This window comes from Colobus angolensis, unplaced genomic scaffold, assembly GCF_000951035.1.
Source record: "Colobus angolensis palliatus isolate OR3802 unplaced genomic scaffold, Cang.pa_1.0 Scaffold18, whole genome shotgun sequence".
NCBI lineage: Eukaryota > Metazoa > Chordata > Mammalia > Primates > Cercopithecidae > Colobus > Colobus angolensis.
The window spans coordinates 5,958,119-5,980,977 of NW_012114932.1; the positions used below are offsets into that span (position 1 = coordinate 5,958,119).

Here is a 22,859-nt window from a genome sequence, read left to right on the forward strand (position 1 = left end):
TGAGGTGGGGTTAAGGATGGGAGAAATAACTGCATATTTGTGTGCTGAAGAGAAGGATGCACAAGCGGAAATACTGATGAGGGAGAACTTCTGTGGTAATGCCCTTGAATCAATGGGAGACTGGCCTTTGTGATCATGGGCAGGGTTTGGCCATCGGTAGGATCTTGGAGTGTTCTTCCAGGGGAACAGAAAGGAAGGCAGAGGCTATGGGAACAGATGCAAATAGGTGGTGTAGATGCCCAGGTAGTTTGTGGAAATTTGTCTTTCATCTCTTTTCTCTGGGAACCAGGAAGTTCACATCATGAGTTGAGAATGAGGATGGGGTGGGTGGTAATGGAGTTTTGACTGAAAGGGAGAAAATGTGAAACAGTCATCGGGGGCTTGGGAAGAGGAATAGTCTTGGGAGGTATGGTATGACTCCTGGGCAACAGTGAGGGGTCCCTGGGTTAGTGGTTATCCGTTCAAAGCCAGACCAGTGTGCAAGGTTGTGAGTTTTCCTTCATCTTATTTACTGTGTGGGGGCAGGTGTAGAGCAGGGAGATAATGAGATACAAACTAAACTGTGGTTTGTTCAAGTGATGGCAAGAGAGGGGCAAGGGCGTTAAGGATGGATGCCAGGAGGTGATTACAATAGGAGCCATGAAATCTATTTTTATAAATGGCTTATTGAAGGGTAATTGATATCCAATGAACGATTCACATTTAAAGTGTGCAATCTCAAAAATTTTGACATATGTATTCCCCCATAAAACTGTCAATGATCATATTCATCACTTTAAAAGTGATTCCAAACCAGGTTTGTTCTGCCTGTGCACAGTAAGCCAATAACTGGGACAACAGGTTTTGCAAAAGAGAAAAGATTTTCCTCACAAGTCTGCTAAGCAAGGAGACAGGAGAACAAATCTCAAATCCATCTCCCTAAAAGTAGGGCTCGGGGATATTCATGGGATAGAAAGTGGGGTAGTCTAAAGTGTGGTGAAATGTGATTGGTGGGTAGAAAAGGTGAGGTAATCAGGGTTTACAGAAGCATAATCAGGCCAAGTGACTCTTCATAGGATATATGTTCAGTGAATGGCAGTGTTAGCATGATCTGAGGTTGGGGTTTTTGGCCCTCTGATGTCAAAGGTCAATCTTTTGGCACCCCTGCAAGTCTTGCAAGCTGAGTCGAGGGGTCAGTGGTTTGGACTGGACAGGGGCTGCCCCTGAAAAACAACTTGAGTAACCATTGCCATGGTGATCTATGCCTCAGAGATGTTATCTGTAAGGAAGCTAGTGAGAGTTTAGTATATTGTTTGGCTATGTGACTTTTAGCTATATAGTTTAGGATCTACCAGAAGTAGGTGATTAGATGCAAACAAGGCAGGTTAAGGCCGGGCGCGGTAGCTCAAGCCTGTAATCCCAGCACTTTGGGAGGCTGAGACAGGCGGATCATGAGGTCAGGAGATTGAGACCATCCTGGCTAACATGGTGAAACCCCGTCTCTACTAAAAAATACAAAAAACTAGCCGGGCGAGGTGGCGGGCGCCTGTAGTCCCAGCTATTTGGGAGGCTGAGGCAGGAGAATGGCATAAACCCGGGAGGCGGAGCTTGCAGTGAGCTGAGATCCGGCCACTGCACTCCAGCCCGGGCAACAGAGCGAGACTCCATCAAAAAAAAAAAAAAATAATAATAATAATGATAATTAAATAAATAAAAATAAAATAAAAAAAAACAAATAAAACAAGGCAGGTTAAGTCTGGCGGGCTTAAATCAGGTGAGCCCTTGGTTTCCAAAGTTTCTTCTTCACTGTAAAAGGTAGGTCAGAAAATTAGCGACACATGGGTGGTGAGGTTTGGTGTGGATGCTGAGTCCTCAGCCAGCTCCAGTGTCTGAGTGGACCTCAGGTCCATCTACTGGAGTGAAATTCCCCAAGGTGACTGAGAGTGTCATTCCAAAGTCAGGTGTTTTATACACTGGAGTTCCTCTGCATTTCTATTCAAATACCCTTCAAAGATAGGTGAATCCCTGTGGCCCTGCACTTTTTTAAAACTTAGGTTGGCGTGATATAATTTCAAAGGAAATTATAATTAAATGCATAGCCAGAAATTCCATCTAACCCATCTTCTCTACTTTTTAAGTTAAAGTTACTAATAATTCACAAAAGGGTTTAGGGTTTCCCCTGCACCCCCACAGCAGGGAGGAAAGAGGAAGGGAGTGCTTACGTAGGCCTGTGACTGATAAGGAAGAGCACCCATGCCCAGGTGGCTGACTCACTTCTCTAGGCAGTGATGGCCAGTCCCCAGGAGAGTAACTGTGACGCCTGCTGCCTGTTTTAGGATAAAGGAGGAGTGGAACTTTGTGGCCGAATGCAGGAGGAAGGGCATCCCCCAGGCTGTGTACTGCAAGAATGGCTTCATAGACACCAATGTGCGGCTTCTGGACAAGATTGAAAGGAACGCTCTCACAAGGCAGAGTTCACTTCCCAAGGACAGAGGCAAACGGAGCAGTGCGTTTGTGTTTGAACTTTCTGGGGAGCACTGGACGGTGAGTCTAGGCAGTTCTTGCCCAATGCAGTGCTGTGGTCGACGACTGCCGCTTGCCTGAGCCCAAGGATGAATGAATGAATGCTTTTGCCTTTAGAGGCAGTTCTTCTGTCCCTTCCTCAAGGAAACACAGCGCAGTCCTGGAAGCAGTGATGGGACCCACTTGGATACCTCTGTGGCTGAGCAGCTGGGATGCCTGCGCCCGCTCCTAGACAGCACAGTCTTTCAGGATGCATTCCTCTCCTGTCCCCTGCCCCAGTCTCTTAACATAATTCTTTGCCTTTAAAAAACATTAAGTGACGGCACCTTTCATTCATCTAACACCCTGGCAGTGGGCAATTACTTACTTGCCGAAGTGCCTGCCGTAGGGCAGCAAAGGAATTCTGCAGATCCTTTATCTGGTTTTCCTGTCCTGAGATTCTGAGGCCAGGGCAAAGACAATTCCATCTTTCTTTCCTCAGGCCCCATAATAACTTGGGCTACTGCCCATTTCATTGGGACAGGATTCCCTGGGACCCCCCCTCCATCTCTTTCTATCCTGCCATTTTGTGTCTTTTTTTTTTTGTTCAAGAGTCTTGCTCTGTCACCCAGGCTGGAGTACAGTGGCGAGATCTCAGTTTCCCGAGTAGCTGGGACTACAGGAGCGTGCCACCATGCCTGGCTAATTTTTGTATTTTTAGTAGAGATGGGATTTCACCATGTTGGCCAGGCTGGTCTTAAACTCCTGACCTCAGGTGATCTGCCCACCTTGGCCTCCCAAGGTGCTGGGATTACAGGCAAGAGTCACTTTGCCTGGGCTTTGTTATTTTTTTTTCTAGAGGAGGGGTTTTGCTAGGTTGCCCAGGCTGGTCTTGAATTCCTCAGCTTGAGCCTATTACCCTGCCATTTTGGGACTAAAACGACTCGGTGGAGAGACTAAATATTTGGCATGACCTGGGGCTGTCTTTTATTAGCCATGTGATCCGCGGTGGTTTTTATCATTTGATAAAAATGCATATCACTTCTATGGGTTTTTATCATTCTTCTCAGTAAAATGCTGCTAATGCTTGCCCTGACCCAATCTGAGGGCTATTGAGAGGATGAAGTGCATGAATATTCTGTGAAGTATGCAGTTCTCCAAAAATGCGAGAGGTTATTGCTGTAAACCTCTTTGCTGTTCTTTCCCTTGCATCCCCATCATTGAGATCAGTAGGTAAGGGGCTACCTATACCGAGGCACAAAGGGAGGCATGTCTGGGTTGTTAATTAAATATTGTTGGCCGGTAAACATGATCCTGGGTAAGCCACTTACCCTGTAAGGGTGTCCAGTTCACTGGAGAACCTGCCATGAGCCCTCATATTTCACAATCTATCTTCTGAAAATCATTGTAAAGTGTATTTATTTATTTATTATTATTATTATTTCGAGATGGAGTCTCTCTCTGTTGCCCAGGCTGGAGTGCAGTGGCGTGATCTCTGCTCACTGCAAGCTCTGTCTCCCGGGGTTTACACCATTCACTTGCCTCAGCCTCCCAAGTAGCTGGGACCATAGGCACCCGCCACCACATCTGGCTAAATTTTTGTATTTTTAGTAGAGACGGAGTTTCACTGTGTTAACCAGGATGGTCTCACTCTCCTGACCTCGTGATCCGCCCACCTTGGCCTCCCAAAGTGCTGGGATTACAGGCATGAGCCACTGTGTCCGGCCTGTAAAGTGTGTTTAATGTGCCCGGTATGGTAAGGGGAATGGGAAGATGGTTAGGATTCAGCAGGCTCGGAGAGAGACCCCCATTGTGAACCAGGTGGATGGCGTCTCTCCCCATACTCCATCCCCTAAACTGTACTCTGTTGTGATTGAGTACAGGAGAGTCCAGGAAGACTCTGGGCCCCACATGTTCATTAGAGTGAATTTCAGTTACCGTTTTCCTCCCCCAGAGAGCTTGTGCTTCGGCCTCACCTCTGACTAAGGAGTGAAAGGCTATGTGTGTTAAGGGATTTTGCAACCTCTTAGAGTGCTCTGTGGCAGTGAGGGAGTTGTGGCCTCTAAAGTCACACCTGGCAGCCTGCCTGGCCCCTGCAAGAGGTCAGGAGGGAAGGAATGGGCTGTGGAGCTTCTAGGGCCTTAGGGACTAGGTAGAGAGAGATCTGCTAGGGCCCTTAGGGCTGGCTGAGGCTGTGTGGCCAGGTTGGGCTGGGGGCTGGTGCTCCTGTTTTGAGCCAGAAGCTCTCAGACCCTGGACCCTGCTCTTTTAGGAGAGATCCTCAATTTTATTTTCCAACCCTTCAATAGAATTTTTTATTTTTACTACCACATGTTTAATTTCCCAGAGCTGTTTGCTGTTTGTTTTTTCAAATGGATGAATTCTGTGAAGTGGCTTTATTTTACAGATATCTCTTAATCTTAGCTTTTAAAATATTGTTCTGTTTTTATTTTGCAGGGTAATGGCTTTTCTTAGCTATCTTGGGATCAATCTTTTTTTTTTTTTTCCCTTTCCTCTTTTTTTTTTTTTGTTTGTTTTTTGAGACAGAGCCTTGCTTAGTCACTCCATCTGGAGTACAGTGGCATGAGCATGGCTCACTGTAGCCTCTATCTCCTGAACTCAAGAGATCCTTCCACCCTAGCCTTCTCTGTAGCTGGAACCAACAGGTGCATGCCACCACACTCAGCTAATTTAAACTTTTTATTTTAAAGATGGAGTCTCACTTTGTTGTCCAGGCTGGTCTTGAACTCCTGGGCTCAAGTGATTGTCTTGCCTTAGCCTCCCAAAGTGCTGGATAGTTTTTTTGTGGGGGTGGAAATGTTTTCTTGTTTCAGAGTTTCCTTTTTCTTTTAGGGTGTGTGTCTTTTTTTTTTTTGAGACGGAGTCTTGCTCTGTTGCCCAGGCTGGAGTGCAGTGGCGCGATCTCGCCTCACTGCAAGCTCCACCTCCCGGGTTCATGCCATTCTCCTGCCTCAGCCTCCCGAGTAGCTGGGACTACAGGCGCCCGCCATCTCGCCCGGCTAGTTTTTGTATTTTTTAGTAGAGATGGGATTTCACCGTGTTAGCCAGGATGGTCTCGATCTCCTGACCTCATGATCTGCCCACCTCAGCCTCCCAAAATGCTGGGATTACAAGCCTGAGCCACCGCAATGAGGGCTCGGTAACTCTCTGTGAATTAGATTTCTTCAGCTGGACAAATAGCCTCCCTAATGTCTTTAAATGCTTCTTGCTTGACACCTTTACAGTTTTATCCCAGAACACTTGAGCTAGGGGAAGCCTTGGACACTGAGTTCATCAATGTCATTTCAGCAGTGGAGACCCAGGGAGGTGGCGCGACTGGAAAATGGTGGGGCCTGGGCTGGAACTCAGGCGTCCCAGCTGACTGTTTCTCATGCTCTTTTCCTTTCATAGACTCTTAAGAATATTTGGAAATGTGGTGCAGCAAATATTAGAGGTTTATGAAGTATTTCTAAAAGCAACTACAGAGAAAGGGAAACGAAGCACAAATTTTGAAATCGAATGTATAGACAGAACTTAGGGGATGTTAAATTGGTATGTTGCAAATAAATAATACATATTGTGGCTCCAAGTGTGAGTCTGGTTGTTTGTGTTCACTAGGATTTAATTTTAATAACATCATGAATTCACGGCAGTTTTGAAATAGGGCTAATATACTGCTGTGAAGTTGATGGCAACTGCGGTATCTTTGGTTTCTTTTTGAAATGGCCGGAGTGTTGGTGGTTACGCTTCATGCTCTCATGTCTGCTTTCTCTTTCCCTGTTTTAAAATAAAAGCTTGGTTTTACATGGCTTTGTGCACATGGAGGAGCTAGTTCTGATTGATGTCATTCTTTCTATTTTAGGAGCTCCCAGATTCATTGAAGGAGCAGACACACCTGAAAGAATGGCACATAAGCAATACCCTGATTCAAATCATTCCTACATATATTGAGTTATTTCAAGCGATGAGAATTCTGGATCTGCCAAAAAACCAAATCTCACATCTTCCAGCAGAAATCGGTATGTCAACTTAGCAGGGGTCTTCCGGCCTCTGGTGTGTTAAGTAGGCAGCTGTCAGGCAGGTAACAGACACTGTGCAGACACCGTGTTTCCTCTCCAGCTGCCCCAGAAAGTGGCTGGGCAGGGCTGTTTCGAGGCTCCCCAGAGCTGCTTGTTTGCAGCATCCCTTTGGGCGGTGAGGTCGGCATCTCGCCTGTATAACTCAGCACATAGGATACTTGCCAATTGCTCAGAAACCAGAAGTTTCATGAGTGAGCAATACTTTGTTTAGGAACTCTGTGTTTATTTTCTTTTAGTTTTAAACCTATAAACATGCAATATGCTTATTATAAATGTATTATTCCTATATATTACTCCATTGATAAATCTAGTTTAGCTTATGATGTGTCTTTTTTTTTTTTTTTTTCTTGAGACAGAGTTTCACTCTTGTTGCCCAGGCTGGAGTGCAATGGCACAGTCTTGGCTCACTGCAACCTCTGCCTCCCTGGTTCAAGCGATTCTTCTGCCTCAGCGTCCAAAGCAGCTGGGATTACAGTCATATGCCACCGTGCCCAGCTGATTTTGTATTTTTTTTAGTAGAGAAGGGCTTTCAGAATGTTAGCCAGGCTGGTCTCAAACTCCTGATCTCAGGTGATCTGCCTGCCTCGGCCTCCTAAAGTGTTGGGATTATAGGTGTGAGCCACTGTAACCAGCCTGATGTCTTTTTGATGGATCAAAATTTCACAATTCTCAGTCATTATTCAGTTGTGTTATCTTAAAATGAAAATGACAGTGATCGTTATTGCTTCTTTTTCTCCTGGGGTGGAAGGAGTGAAGGTCTGGGGCTGCACAGAGCTCCATTCTTACACATGTGCGCTGGGACCAGTGGTTAATCATAGTTATGTGAAAATTTACTAAAAGCCAAGACCCTCTGGGACAGGTGGCTTGTGGGTTCTCTGGTGTTTGTACACATCTTGCTGGCTGTGTCAAGACTACAAGGCTCTGATCACCCTCTTACCCAGGCCAATCTTGGGGATGTTTATGCACATAATAACCTTGAGGGATGAGGTGACACCTGCTCCCAGGCAAAGAGCAGCCTTGCTAACCACTTGCTGTAAAAGCAGTGGGTTCCCCAAGCTTGGGGTTCTCAGCCGTGATGTATATGTGCATCTTACTGGGCCATCTGTGTCACATTTGGTAGACCTAGCTGTAAGGGCAACTGACATCAGTATGCTGTCTTGAAACAGGAGCCTCGTGCCTTCTGCCGGTATCCATGAAACAGGAATAGGCAAAACTTATTAGCGTCTAAGCAGGGTAAAATCAAGTTCTAGACCCAACAAGGACAAGTACTTCTGTTTCCTTGCCTAGTTTCTGGAAAGGTAGAAAGGACCTTAGAATTTTTATGAATGAAAAGTACCGTTTTTGACATGAAGGGGTCATTTACCTCCTGCCCCTTTATTTTGCAAATTGGAGAGACCCTCTGATGTTAGCTGACTGAATCATTATCATTTACATATTACACTAAGGAACTTCTTCAGAGCCTGGGCTAGAAGCCAGATTTCACTATTTGCAGGTCATTTTTGGGCAAGCTCATAGAATATTTAAATAACTGGATAGAGTTTCTGAGGACTGAGTTACTTTTAAAAACTCTTTTTAGGCTGGAGGCAGTGGCTCATGCCTGGAATCCCAGCACTTCGGGAGGCTAAGGCGGGCAGATCACTTGAGCCTAGGAGTTTGAGACCAGCCCGGGCAACATGGCGAAATCCCATCTCTACAAAAAGTAAAAAGTTAGCCAGGCATGATGGCACATGCCTGTGGGAGGATCGCTTGAGCCCAGGAGGTTCAGGCTTCAGTGACTGGTGATGGCACCGCTGTACTCCAGCCTGGGTGACAGGGTGAGACCCTGTCTCAAAACAAACAAACAAACAAACAAATAAACCACCCTTTTCAAGTAGAAAGGTTCTGTCTTTATACATTTGAGAAGCCACAGTGGTTGACCTAGACTCAGAGATCCTTGTTATCCTGCCAGCTGGGCTTGGGAATCCAGTGGTTGGCAGCAAGATAGATGGGGTATTAAACATGGAGCTGTCAAAAGAGGGGGGACGTCAGAGCATCACCATGGGATGAGTCATGCTCACAGTTGTCTGTAATGTCATCAGAGGTGTTCCACTTAATATTTATCTTTGTTCATCTCTTGAAATGTCTTCCTTGAAATTATTACCAGCCAGATTAATACCTGTTCTTTTTTAACTTCCCACACTACACCAATGTAATATTCATTCTTTCCTTGTGAGCCAGTTTGATTTGAGCAGTGGTTTTCCCACACTACACCAATGTAATATTCATTCTTTCCTTGTGAGCCAGTTTGATATGAGCAGTGGTTTTCACGTTGGCTACACTTTAGAATCCCCCAAAGAGCCTTAAAAATCTAAATGCCCAAGACCCACTACAGAACAATTCCATAGGAATCTCGGTACAGGGCCAGGAATCAGCATTTAACAAACTCCGTACATGATTCCCATGTGCAGCCATGGTTGAGACCACTGGTGAGGGAGTGAGGATGTGATCCTTGCACACTCGGGGGAGGAGAAGAGATTGGTGGGTGAGGGGTATCCGTGGGAGACCAATGTGGGATTGGGGCACTATACGTAATCTCTCTGCTCTTCAGTGTCTTCATCTGTAAAGTGGCGATAATAGTTATTGCTGTCATTTAGTTGTTGTGAGGATTAGATAAGGCAATAAACACCAATATAGTGGGTACATACTTGTTCTTCCAAGTGATTATTCAAGTTATTATTCCAAACACTCGAGTCCTGTTGGAGACATGATGTCATCCCCACAGACCTCGTTCATGTGCAGGGAAAACTATTCAAACATTCTAGAAATGTGTAAAATGTAAAATCAAGCCTCTCAGTAAGCACTAAGTTTCCTGGGTATTCACATTGTACATGCACTCATGCTGTTCTACAGACCTACGTTGTAGCTGTCTATTTATAAACAGACATGTAACCATGCATGTTAAATATACTTACACACATGGGCTTACACTGTGTTCTTCAGTCTGTGCCTCACATGTTTCCCCCGACCACACCATGAAGGCAGAAGTGGACTCCAGGATCAGGCTGCCTGGGTCTTCAACTTACTGGAAGGTCACCCTGAGCAAGTCATTTACTGGTTTTCAGTTTCCTCATCTGTAAAATGGGAATAACAATAGTACCTACTTCACAGGGTTGTTGTGAGGATTAAATAGATAATACATAGAAAGCATTTAGAGTAGGTGAATCCCTGGCATTCACTAGCCATTATTATTATCATTACTATTATTAGCATCATCTTTATGTTAATGTTCTCTTTCAGTATCAGAACATCTAAACCTTTCCCATTCTCCCTGGTAGCTGAGTGATGATTACGACATGATTTATTTCACTTGTTCCCAAAATATTTTAAAATTAAACTTAGTGAATTGAAGACTGACCTAAGATTCTGAAGACACAGATGTTATCTAACTTTGAGTAACTTGAGCACATATTTTAATTTTTTAAATCTTAGTACCCTCATTTGTAGGATAAGGGTCAGACTGATCTTTAAAACATCTGCCACCTCTAAAATTCTCTCGTTGAATATTTTTGTGAGTTAACCCATGGGAAGGAGGGGGACAATAAATCTCAGAGGCTTTAACACTCTATACCAGATTTAAGTCATATATGTATTTTATCCAACTTATAATTTTCAGTCTATTTCAAGTCAATGGAATATAATTTATCTAAATACATCCATAACTTAGGCAAAAACAGACCATTCCCTTCTCACATGGCTGAGACACATATCATATCTCCAGTTTGGAAATTCTTATGACATGTGAGTATCACAATTTTTCATCATTATATAGGAAATTCTTAAGAAAAGAACACAATAATAAAGAGGAAGATGTTCTTAGAATGATTTAGGTAAGGTTGTCACCCTAATTTTCTTCTAGTACTTGCTTCTTGATACTCTTTGTGTCATTAACATGGAGTATTTTGAGAAAATCCTCTTTTTTACCAAAGGTAAGTATTGAGGGCATCTAGAATAAATCAATTTTCACATGTGGGGCAAAATGAAAAGAAATGAAAATATATTAATTCAGGGCATGTTTCTCTCCTAGAGGAGCAGATATAGCTCCTAACAAACTAGGGATAAATGAGGAAACACTCAGCTGCAGGATCTGATGCTCAAGCATAGTGAGGAACTTGGGAATGAACAAGGGATTTTTAGCTCTTTTATGTTGAGCAGCTGAATTTTGTAAAGGAGGTGGAATTTGATCTCTTATCGTGTTGTCTTATAGATCTATTGAGGGCTGATGGAGGGGAGGAGTTAGGGAGGTGTGATTACTAGACAGGGTATTGTTTTTCTCATTATTACAGCAATTATTTTTGACATTAGACATCAAGGAATTAAGAATGACAATGAGTGGTGCTCTTAACTTCCTTGTGAAACTCCCAAGAAATTATCATTATATGGATTTAAAATAGCTAATTATTGGAATTACAGATGATCCACAGTTTACAATGGTTAGATGTAAGGTTTTTCAGCTTTTTGATGGTGTGAAAGCAATGTGCATTCAGTAGAAACTTTACTTTGTTCCTAGAAGGGTGCGGCTGCTAGAAAGAAAAAGAAAGAAAGAAATAAAAAGAAAGAAAGAAAGAGAAAAGAAAAGAAAAAAGAAAACAAAAAAGAAAAGAGCAGCACTATTTACAATAGTAAAGACTTGGAATCGACCCAAATGCCCATCAATGACAGACTGCATAAAGCAAATGTGGCACACATACACCGTGGAATACTCTGCAGCCATAAAAAAGGAGTTCGTGTCCTTTGCAGGGACATGGATGAAGCTGGAAGCCATCATTCTCAGCAAACTAACACCAAAACAGAAAACCAAACACTGCATATTCTCACTCATAGTGGGAGTTGAACAATGAGAACACATGGACACAGGGAGGGAACATCACACACCGGGCCTGTTGGGGGCTGTAGGGGGGAAAGGGGAGGGAGAACATTAGAACAAATACCTAATGCATGTGGGGCTTAAAACCTAGATGATGGGTTGATAGGTGCAGCTAACCACCATGGCACATGTATACTTATGTAAGAAACCTGAACATTCTGCACATGTATCCCAGAACTTAAAGTAAAACCAAAAAAAAAAGAAAAAAAGAAAAAAAAACACCTAAAAGAAAGGAAGGAAGGAAGGGCAAGAAAGAGAGAAAAAAGGAAGGAAAGAAAAAAAAAAAAAATTAAAAAAAAAGAAAAGAAAGGAAGGAAGGAAGGGCAAGAAAGAGAGAAAAAAGGAAGGAAAGAAAGAAAGAAAAAAGAAAAGAAAGAGAAAGAAAGGAAAGAAAGAAAGAAAGAAAGAAAGAAAGGAAGAAAGAAAAGAAAGAAAGAAAGAAAAAGAAAGAAAGAAAGAAAAGAGAGAGGGAGGAAGGGAAGCAGGAAGGAAGGAAGGAAGGAAAGAAGGAAGGAAGGAAGTGTGAGTACCCATACAAACATTCTGCTTTTCATTTTCAGTGCAGTATTCAATTTATTACAGGAAATATTCAGCACTTTATTATAAAACAGGCTTTATGTTGGATGATTTTGCGCAACTGTAGGCTAATGTAAGTGTTCTGAGCACACTTAAGGTAGTCTAGGTGAAGCTACAATGTTTGATAGGTTAGGTGTATTAAATGCATTTTTGACATGATATTTTCAACTTATGATGGGCTTATTGAGGTGTAACTCCATCGTAAGTTAGGGAGCATCTGTATTTAAACATTTTTACTCAAATATTGTGGGATATGGTAATTCCTTAAGCTGCTCCTTGGGCTTTAGAAACAAGGAGCCTCTATATAATTCGCTGTGCTCCAGTTGCAATATCTTCCCCTTACTGGAAATTAGGTCTGAGGGCTTGGGGGAACAGAAAGTAGGTAGGCAGATTTCATTTCAGTTGGAAAGATCCCTGGGCACTTCAAGAAAGAATAGACAAATCAGTTATTTAAAAATATGACACACTGAAGGCATGAGCCTTAAAAGTTTTGTTTTAGATTCTGTAATATTGAACCCTTATCACACTGAAAAACTGTGATTTCAGAACCTCGGGTTCATGATGCTACAAGATAATGTTCATCAGATACACCCCCCCAAACCCAAATGCTAAATTATGTTTAGTTCCTTCCCCATCATTATTTACAGAGCTGTTTACTTCTTAGTTTTGTTTTTTGTTCTTAAAAGACCTTAAAGGACCTATTCAATGGATGTTAACTTTTTCTGATGACAGGTTGTTTGAAGAACCTGAAAGAACTCAATGTGAGTTTCAACCATCTGAAGAGCATTCCTCCAGAATTGGGAGATTGTGAAAATCTAGACAGACTGGATTGTTCTGGAAATCTAGAATTAATGGAGCTGCCCTTTGAAGTAAGAGATAAACATTTCTGCACTACGATTTACTTTTATTTGGTTTATGACATAGAATGGCCTATAATATGGCAAGAAGTGTTAACATATGAAATCTATCTTTATTATATCACCTTTTCCTGACATTTCAATCACCATATACTGGTATTTAAAAACTTTTTTTTTTTTTTGAGATGGAGTCTCGCTCTGTCACCCAGGCTGGAGTGTAGTGGTGCGATCTCGGCTTACTGCAGGTTTCGCCTCCTGGGTTCAAGCAATTCTTCTGCCTCAGCCTCCTGAGTAGCTGGGACTACAAGTGCACACCACCACATCTGGCTAATTTTTGTATTTTTAGTAGAGATGGGGTTTCACTATGTTGGCCAGGCTGGTCTCTAACTCCTGACCTCAAGTGATCCACCTGCCTCGGCCTCCCAGAGTGCTGGGATTATAGGCGTGAGCCACCACACCTGTCCTTCTTTAAAAACATTTTATACTAGGTTAGAACCCGAATTTAAGTTCAGAAATGCTATCAAAGAAAAACCAGGCAAAATTTCACACAAGAAATTTTTATTTAATGTTTGTTGATCTTGTAATATATGATGCCTGTTGTCTCTAATGCAGACCCTAATTTATTTATCCAAAATGGTAAAATTGAAAATAAAAGGGGTAAAATTCTTTTATATACTCATAGCAAAACTTGTAGATGACTAAACTAGTCCTACAGATAGGATTTAAGAAATCCACTAATTTAAAAATAGTCATTAGTTTCTTTTGGTCTGTATTCATGGAAAAATGATTTTAAATCATTTCTGATAAAGTGGAGCACATAAAAGTGAACAATTTTTAATGCCAAATTAAACTCAATAAGCACCTCGTGCTGGAAAGAGAGAAGGATCTCACAATCCTACTGGTAATGAATGGGCTATAAATGGTGATTGCTGGTGACAAGGCACTGGACACCGATTGCCATCCTAGAAGGGGCATTATTTGTCTTTCCTGAATGCTTCAGGGTATAGGAGGAAGTGGCTGCTTCTAAGCTGTTAGCACCCATTCTACCCTAGGAGATGCCCAGCAGGTGTCCTGGTGAGGGTACTATGCCAGCGGTCATGGCTTCCTGCACAGATCCACTCATACCCCAGTCTTTTCCAGTTCAGGCAATGGCTTAATCTCCACACAGATGTTAAGGCTGGAAGTAAATTAAGTCATCCTTAACCTCTCTTCTCCCATGTGCCACATCCAATCCATAAATAAATCCTGTTGAGCATGCCCTCCAGAATATATTCTGTGTAACCATTCTCATCACCTTCCCACTGCCACCCTGGTGAAGACAGTGTTGTCTGTCATCTGGACTGGGGCAACAGCCTCCCTGTTTGCTTCTCTGTCCCTTCTTCTACCTTTTCCTCCTTCATTGAAGTGTAATCTACATACGATACAACTCACCCATTACAAGTGTACAGATTCAAATTTAGGCCATTTCCATCACTCCTCCCTACTACCCCCAATTATCTCTTACACCTTTGATATGAATCCCCATTCCCACTCCCAGGACTAGGCCACATGGGAGGTGGAGGCTGCAGTGAGCTGAGATCTCTCCACTGCACTCCAGCCTGGATGACAGAGTGAAACTCCATCTCGAAAAAAAAAAAAAAAAATCTAACTGTAATTGTTGAATTGTCTCTTTGTCCTTTTAATTCCATCAGTTTTTACTTCATATATTTTAAGTTGTTAGTTGCATATACATTTATGATTCTTGCATCTTCCTGACATACGTCAGGGGAACTCCTGCTGTTGACCCTTTTATTATTATGAAATGTCCTTGTTTATTCCTAACAATATTGTTTCTTAAATATAATTTGTCTGATATTAATTTAGTCACTCTATCTCTCTTATAGTTATGTTTTACATGATGATATGGTGATATGGTTTGGCTGTGTCCCCACCCAAGTATTATCTTGAATTGCAGCTCCCATAATTCCCACACGTCATGGGAGGGACCTGGTGGGAGGTAATTGAATCATGGGAACAGGTCTTTCTTGTGCTGTTCTCATAAGAATAAGTCTCATGAGATCTGGTGGTTTTATAAATGGGAGTTCCTCTGCATAACCTCTTTTTGCCTGCTGCCATGTAAGACGTGCCTTCGCTTCTCCTTTGCCTTCCACCATGATTGTGAGGCCTCCCCGGCCATGTGGAACTATGAATCCATTAAACCTCTTTTCTTTATAAATTACCTGGTATTGTTTATGTCTTTATTAGCAGTGTGAGAATAAACTAATACACATGATATAATATATATATATTTCCATCTTTTTTACTTTTAACTTATTTGTATCTTTGACTCTAAGTTGTGTTTCCTATAGCCAGCATATAGTTGGATTTTTTGGTAAAACCTGACTAACAATCTGTGTCTTTTGACTTGTTAGTATACCATTTTTTTTCTTCTGTTGATTTTTAAAAACTATTTTTTTGTTTTTATTTTTGTGTGTGCTTATTCTAGAGATTACAATATTCTTCTTAATTTAACACAATCTACTTCAGCTTAGTAATAACTTAATTCTGGTAAAATATAAAAACTTTTGCCCCAGTATAGCTCCATTACATTCATCCTTTGTATTTTGATTATCACATATTTACATCTATATATCAAAAATAAAAAATACAGTGTTGTAACTATTGCTTAATATTTTATATATATATATATAGTTTTTCCTTTTTTTGTGTGCAGTGGCATAATCTCAGCTCACTGCAACCTCCACTATCCGGGTTCAAGTGATTCTCCTGCCTCAGTCTCCCAAGTAGTTGGGATTACAGGTGTGCACCACCACATCTGGCTAATTTTTGTATTTTCAGTAGAGATGGGGTTTTGCCATGGTGTCCAGGCTGGTCTTGAACTTCTGGGCGCAAGCAATCTGTCCACCTCAGCCTCCCAAAGTGCTAGAATTACAGGCATGAGCAACCGAGTCCAGCTTGCACTAATAATTATAGCAATATAAAATCCTGGAAGGCAGCTGCAGTGTATTATTTATCTTAACTTCCCTACCCATACACAGTGAATGACACAGCCGAGGTGCTCCAAAATACATCCTGTATTGATCTGCTTTGCATATATTCATAGAAATGCCTCCAAGAAATATCAATCTTAAAATTATTGGTTGAACTTTATTCCCACTCTTATAAAAGTAATTAGAACATTTTGTTATTCATTTCTAGTTAAGTAATTTGAAGCAAGTTACATTTGTAGATATCTCAGCAAACAAGTTTTCCAGTGTCCCGATCTGTGTTCTGCGGATGTCGAATTTGCAGTGGTTGGATATCAGCAACAATAACCTGATCGACTTGCCTCAAGATATAGACAGGTAGCTACTTGCATTCTAAGGTGAGGTGTATGTATTAGTTACTAACGCTTCAAACACTGTTAACATTTAAAACATGTATAGTACATGAATGTTCTTTGGAATCAACTAATTTTCCAGAGTTTATTGTTTCCAGGAAATCAGTTTCCAAGGAAATTATAGAATAAGACAATTTCCAGTCTGCATGATACATGTATGTGTTTACGTGCATTTGAACACTTCTTCATTGTCTTGATGAACTTTAATTTCCTTTAGTCTTCCATAGAATGGCACCATTAACTTTCCTTCACGCTACAGAAGTGGAAAAGTTAATTTATTAAGTATAGAATAGAAACATATCACTCTATGTTTAGAATATCAATGAGGACAAATTTTATTAGTTTCATTTATTGATTCATTATACATAAACTTTCAAACAAAATTGATATGCTTAGCCAGGTTTTCAAATTATATTCTTTCAAATTAAAAAATATACATATTTTAAAGTTTTTATTTTTTGTGAGACAGGGTCTTGCTTTGTTTCTCAGGCTGGTTTCAAACTCCTGGGTACAAGCAATCCTTCTGCCTTGGCCTCTCAAAGTTCTGGGATTGCAGGCATGAGCCACCGTGCCTGGCCCAAATTCTATTCTTGCAGCTATTTCACGTTTTTTAAAATAAGAGTTATCATGTAAGATTCAGTCATTCACTTATAATATTATTAGACTCCTGTATGGCAAGCCTAGAGAATGGGATGGGTTTAAAGTGGTAAATGAAACACAATCTCTGGCATCCTGGAATCTACAATTTTTTTTTTTTTTTTGAGACAGAGTCCTACTAGTTGCCCAGGCGGGAGTGCAGTAGTGCAGTCGTGACTCACTGCAGCCTCGACTGCTTGGGCTCATGCAATTCCCTCACCTCAGACTCCCAAGTAGATGGGGCCCCAGATGTGTGCCATCACGCCTGGCTAATTTTTTAAAATAATTATTTGTGGAGACAAGGTCTTGCTATATTACCCAGGCTGGTCTTGAATTCCTGGACTCAAGTGATCCTCCTGCCTCAGCCTCCCAAAGTGTAGGGATTACAGGCATGAGCCACCATGCCTGGCCTACAATCTTTTTTATAAAGAAACACAAGCAAGCTGTGGTGACACAGAGGCCAGCATTGGTTTAGGCCTGAATACCATCTTGTATGACTTTTTTTTATTCCTGGTACATGTGATATGTATTGATGCTTTCCAGGCTTTTGAGACTAAGAGGGGATCTTTTAGTTTGCAACATGGGAACTTTATGAAATATTTGTGTGATAAACCAAAGTTTTGGAGATAAATGAAAGAAAAATTCCCTGGGGGAGGCCACTGAGTTAGAATAAAATGGAATACAGAATAAGACATGTTTGAAACATATTTTGCTCATTTACTTTTCACTCTGCAGTTGCCTTCCTGTTTTAAAGTTGGAAAATGTGATGACAGAAGGATAATAACTGGGCTTTAAAGATATACAAGAGGAGGCTGGGCACAGTGGCTCTTGCCTGGAATCCTTGCACTTTGGGAGACCAAGGAAGGAGGATTGCTTAAAGCCAGGAGTTCAAGACAAGCCTAGGCAACATAGTGAGATCCTGTCTCTCTCATTAAAAAAAAAAAAAAAAAAAAGTGTGCAAAAGGAAGTACATTGCTAAAATCTGTTTATTTTCATTTTCATTCCAGTATGATTGCCTTCCCATGCCCTCTTAACCCTTATAAATGCAGTTGACTCTCAGAAGGGACATACAGATATTTGAGGCTCCATCATGGCCTAGTGTGTATTGTGCAGTATGCTTATCCCACTGCTATAGCTGTGTCTTCAACTGGTGATTAAGTCAGTAAAAACTTACAAAAAATCATGTCACCTGGCATGACTTTAGTTATTTAAAATTTAGGCAGAGCATAGTGGCTCATGCCTGTAATCTCAACACTTTGGGAGGCCGAGGCAGGCAGATTGCTTGAGCCCAGGAGTTCAAGACCAGCCTGGGCACTATGGCAAGACCCTCTGTCTCTACAAAAAATACAAAAAATAATTAGCTGGGCATGGTGGCATGTGCTTGTAGTCCTAGTTAGGAGGCTGAGGTGGGAGGATCTTTTGAGCCCAGGAGGTTGAGGCTGCAGTGAGCCGAGATTATGTCACTGCACTCCAACCTGGGCAACATAGTAAGCCCCTGTCTCAAAAAAACAAAACAAAACAAAACAAAACAAAACAAAAAAAAACACAAGAAGAACAAAACTTAGAATAAGTTGGTTCTCATAAAGGTCACATGGATAAAATAAAGTAGGGACTTCCTATTAGAATTTATTTGTAATTCACGTTGGTTTCCTTAGCTATGATGCTAAGTTCAGTGTTACGATTGTTTTTACCTCTTCTTAGGCTAGAGGAGCTGCAGAGCTTTCTTTTGTATAAAAACAAGTTGACCTACCTTCCCTACTCCATGCTGAACCTGAAGAAGCTCACTCTGTTAGTCGTCAGTGGGGACCATTTGGTGGAGCTCCCAACTGCCCTTTGTGACTCGTCCACACCTTTAAAGTGAGTAGCCCAGAAATCCCAGCAGACACACTCAGACACAGGTAAGGAGTGAGCAGCACTGGAGCCTGGGCAGCTGTCTCAGAACCTGGATTAGATGCCTCTCATACTCTGAGAACCTGATCCCAACTCACAGAAGTTCTGGTGACTTTTTACAGGATTTTGGAGTTTGTGGCATATGACACGAGGAAGAGGCATAGGGTTCAGAGGATTTCTGCACAAATGCTGCATGCTGGTTGGTGGTGTTGCAGGACATATGTCCAGGGCCTATGGTCTCTCGCTCAGTGATCATGTCGCTGCTGGCCTGGAGGGATCAGCAGATGTTGAAAGGACCCTCCCTGGTTGCTTCACCCTTCTTTAGGTTTCCTTAAGTGAACCTATAAACCACCCATGACTAAGAAAAACCATCCATGCAAATGTACTCCAAACAGCCTCCAATCTGGGGTGAGATGGAAATGGAATTGAAAAGTCCTAGTGGCCGGGCACGGTGGCTCAAGCCTGTAATCCCAGCACTTTGGGAGGCCGAGACGGGTGGATCACGAGGTCAGGAGATCGAGACCATCCTGGCTAACATGGTGAAACCCCGTCTCTACTAAAAATACAAAAAACTAGCCGGGCGTGGTGGCGGGCGCCTGTAGTCCCAGCTACTCGGAGGCTGAGGCGGGAGAATGGCGTGAACCCGGGAGGCGGAGCTTGCAGTGAGCCGAGATCGCGCCACTGCACTCCAGCCTGGGCGACACAGCAAGACTCCGTCTCAAAAAAAAAAAAAAAGAAAAGAAAAGAAAAGTCCTAGCTCCACCTTTCCCTGAAATGACTCCAAGGTAGCTGATGGCTCCCTGGCAGCACATCCTCCCAGAATCTGGAGCTTTTGGGTTGCCCCATTAATTCTACCTGAGACCATTTTTGTCCATCCTCAGCGGTTTGGGCCCTCCCCACATTCTTCACACGAGGCTGCTTTAGTGAGAGCCACCTTCTCTCTGTCCAGAGACCCATTAGCCTTGAACACCAGGTGGCTGTTAACACAACCACTAGCGAGAATATTTCCCCAGGACTCCTAGTTCTTCAGTGGTAAGTGCTTACTATCAGCAGAGTTCGATCTTATCTTCCTGTCCTTGCAATAAATGCATGGCAAACAAACAAAGAGGTTTGACTGCTGCAAAGAAAGAGACCAACTTCGTATCTGTATAAGCACAAGATAAACAGAATGTAAGACATCTCACGCATGCCCTACTCTGCTCCTTCCACTAGAATAGGTCTTCCACTGTGCTTGGCTGTGTGTGGAATATTGTTTGAATAAGAAGAGGACCACCGGTGAGAGGGGTAGCAGGATTCCTCCCTAGAGCCCCTTCCACATCCAGACCCTGGAAGCAGGCTTGGCAGCTTCATGTCTCATAGCAGTCAGGGTAAACCTCTCACCTAACTAAAGTAATTTCGAATGATATAATTGTAGGACTCAGAAATCTAAGAGAATCAGATGAAAGCTCTTTGAATTATTGAAATTTCAATAAAAAGAATAGATACAAGTTTGCAGAAAAATTTAATAGCTTACTGATTTCTTAGAAATAACCTGTAGAAGTTCAAGATCAGCCTGATCAACATGGTGAAACCCCGTCTCTACTAAAAATACAAAAAATGAACTGGGCACAGTGATGGACACCTGTAATCCCAGCTACTCAAGAGGCTGAGGCAGGAGAATCGCTTGAAACCGGGAGGTGGACGTTGCAATGAGCTGAGATCGCGCTGCTGCACTCAGCCTGGCGACAGAGTGAGACTCCGTCAAAAAAAAAAAAAAAAAAAGGAAATAACCTGTAGGAAAATAATGGAAGAAATGATGACATTAATAAAATAACCAAAAATCTAAAATATCTAGGAAAACCCTAGTGAAAATAGTTCTCTTACATGAAGAGTATTAAACAGTCTTCCCAAAGAATAATAAAGAAGTTTTGAATATTTGAAAAAGGTATAATGTATGTTTTCTGGGTGAGAAGGCGGTAAAAATGTGATTTCTTCCAAAAATTATACTTAAGTTAATATAACTCTAATCATAACTCTAATGGAATTTCTTTTTTGGAGCTTGAAAAATGGATTTGACAGTATACGTGGAAGGACAAAAGCTAAGGACAGTAATAATAATTTTAGAAAACAAGAATAATGTGACAGAACTTGCCTTATCAAGGATTATAATGTGGCCGGGCACAGTGGCTCATGCCTGTAACCTAACCCTTTGTGAGGGTGAGGCAGGAGGATTGCTTTAGCTCAGGAGTTTGAGACCAATGTGGGTAACATAGCGAGATACTGTCTCTAGAAAAAATTAAGAAGTTAGCCAGGCATTGTGATATGCCCCTGTAGTCCTAGCTACTTGGGAGGCTGAGTTAGGAGGATCGCTTGAGCCCAGGAGTTCGAGGTTGCAGTGAGCCATGATCACACCACTGCACTCCAACCTGAGCAACAGAGCAAGACCCTGTCTTAAAAAAAAAAAAAAGCCTGGCGTGGTGGCATGTGCCTGTAGTCCCAGCTACCCGAGAGGCTGACATGCAAGGGTTGCTTGAGCTTGGGAGATCGAGGCTGCAGTGAGCCATGATTGTGCACCACTGCACTGCAGCCTGGACGACAGAGCAAGACCCTATCTGGGAAAAAAAAAAAGAATTACAGCATATTTAGAAGGGGTGATCTCAAAATGATGCCATGCTGGGCAATGATTTGTAGGTGAGTTATTGGAAGAGAATAGGTAGTCCTGAAATCAATGCTAATACGTGATATAGGAATTTTCATAAGCAACTGGGGAAAGTATGAATGATTTCATACGGTGTGAAGAAACTGGCTAGTGATAAAGCCTTTTCTTCACTTTATAGCATAAGAAATCTTGGAGTACATAGCTATATATGCCATATATAGTTAATATCATAAATATATGGTATAAACAGCATGTAGAAAGAAAACTAGACCAAGAAACAAGTCAAATAAAAAAAGAAAGTTATAAAAAGAATAAGAAATGCCATGTTAATGATGATGGCTTGATCCCTTTTAACACTTATACACTTATCCCTTAAAAGAGTCTACTAAAATGAAAGGAAAAAATTTAAAATATGAGAAATCTCAAATTTTTTTGAGATACATCGAGTGGACAGAATAGCAGTCATTGATGAAAGTAAGGTGAAACAAACCAAATCCCAGAGAACAAGCCGAGGAGCAAGCCAATCTGTCCTGAAGATGCTTGGTGGCCAGAAATGTTAGTACAGGGAGGTGTAGACAGAAATATGGTGCTTAAAACAAGAGAAAAAATGGAAAAAGTTTTATATCAACAGGCACCCCCCAACCACCTGCTTAATTACAATGGGCAGACCCCTCTGTACCAGCAGTCCAGGCCCCAGACCAAAAGCCTGAGACGTTCTCTAAGGTAGCCCTGGAGAAAAGACCGCAGAGTTTTGTGTTTGGCGATTGCCCTGGGGATCTGCTAGCTCCATGCCTGAGCGAGTGATCACCCACAGTGGGGCCAGTACCTTGGCCAGCACTGCCTACATACTCAGGGGCCGAGCCAAATTCTGCTCTCTCATTCTCAGATAGGAAGGCATTACTAAGCCTTACCAGATAGTTGTTACAAAAATGTAAATATTATTTATTGATTTTCAATTTTAGAATCAAACTGCAGGCAAAAGAAAAGTGAGATGTGATTACACATCAGAATGTGTATAGTATTGACCTTAACAAAGTAAAAGTACACAATGTGTGTGATGGTGCTTTCAGGTGCATAAAAAAATGAGATGTCTGATGTGTGGATAGATGTGTGAATAGATGGGTGGATGGATAGGTGGATAGATGGGTGGACAGATGGTTGGATGGATGGTTAGATAAATGGTTGGGTGGATGGGTGGATAGATGGGTGGATAGAAGGGTAGATGGATGAGTAGATGGATGGGTGGATGGATGGGTGGGTGGATGGGTGGACAGATGGGTGGATGGACGGTTGGATAAACAGGTGGGTGGATGGATGGATGGATAGATGGGTGGATAGAAGGGTAGATGGATGGGTAGATGGATGGGTGGATGGATGGGTGGATAGAAGGGTAGATGGATGGGTAGATGGATGGGTGGAT

General features: G+C 42.1%; 1 protein-coding gene across 3 annotated transcripts in view; it reads left to right on the forward strand.

Moving 5' to 3' along the window:
* LRRC2 (leucine rich repeat containing 2) overlaps nt 1-22,859 on the forward strand; it is an 86,962-nt gene that overhangs the window by 58,400 nt on the left and 5,703 nt on the right. For all 3 annotated transcript variants that reach the window (XM_011939231.1, XM_011939230.1, XM_011939229.1), the window contains 5 exons: nt 2,316-2,523; nt 6,344-6,500; nt 12,772-12,908; nt 16,095-16,240; nt 18,613-18,768. In XM_011939231.1, coding sequence (XP_011794621.1) covers nt 2,316-2,523; nt 6,344-6,500; nt 12,772-12,908; nt 16,095-16,240; nt 18,613-18,768 — 804 coding nt within the window. The remainder of the gene's footprint in view (nt 1-2,315; nt 2,524-6,343; nt 6,501-12,771; nt 12,909-16,094; nt 16,241-18,612; nt 18,769-22,859) is intronic.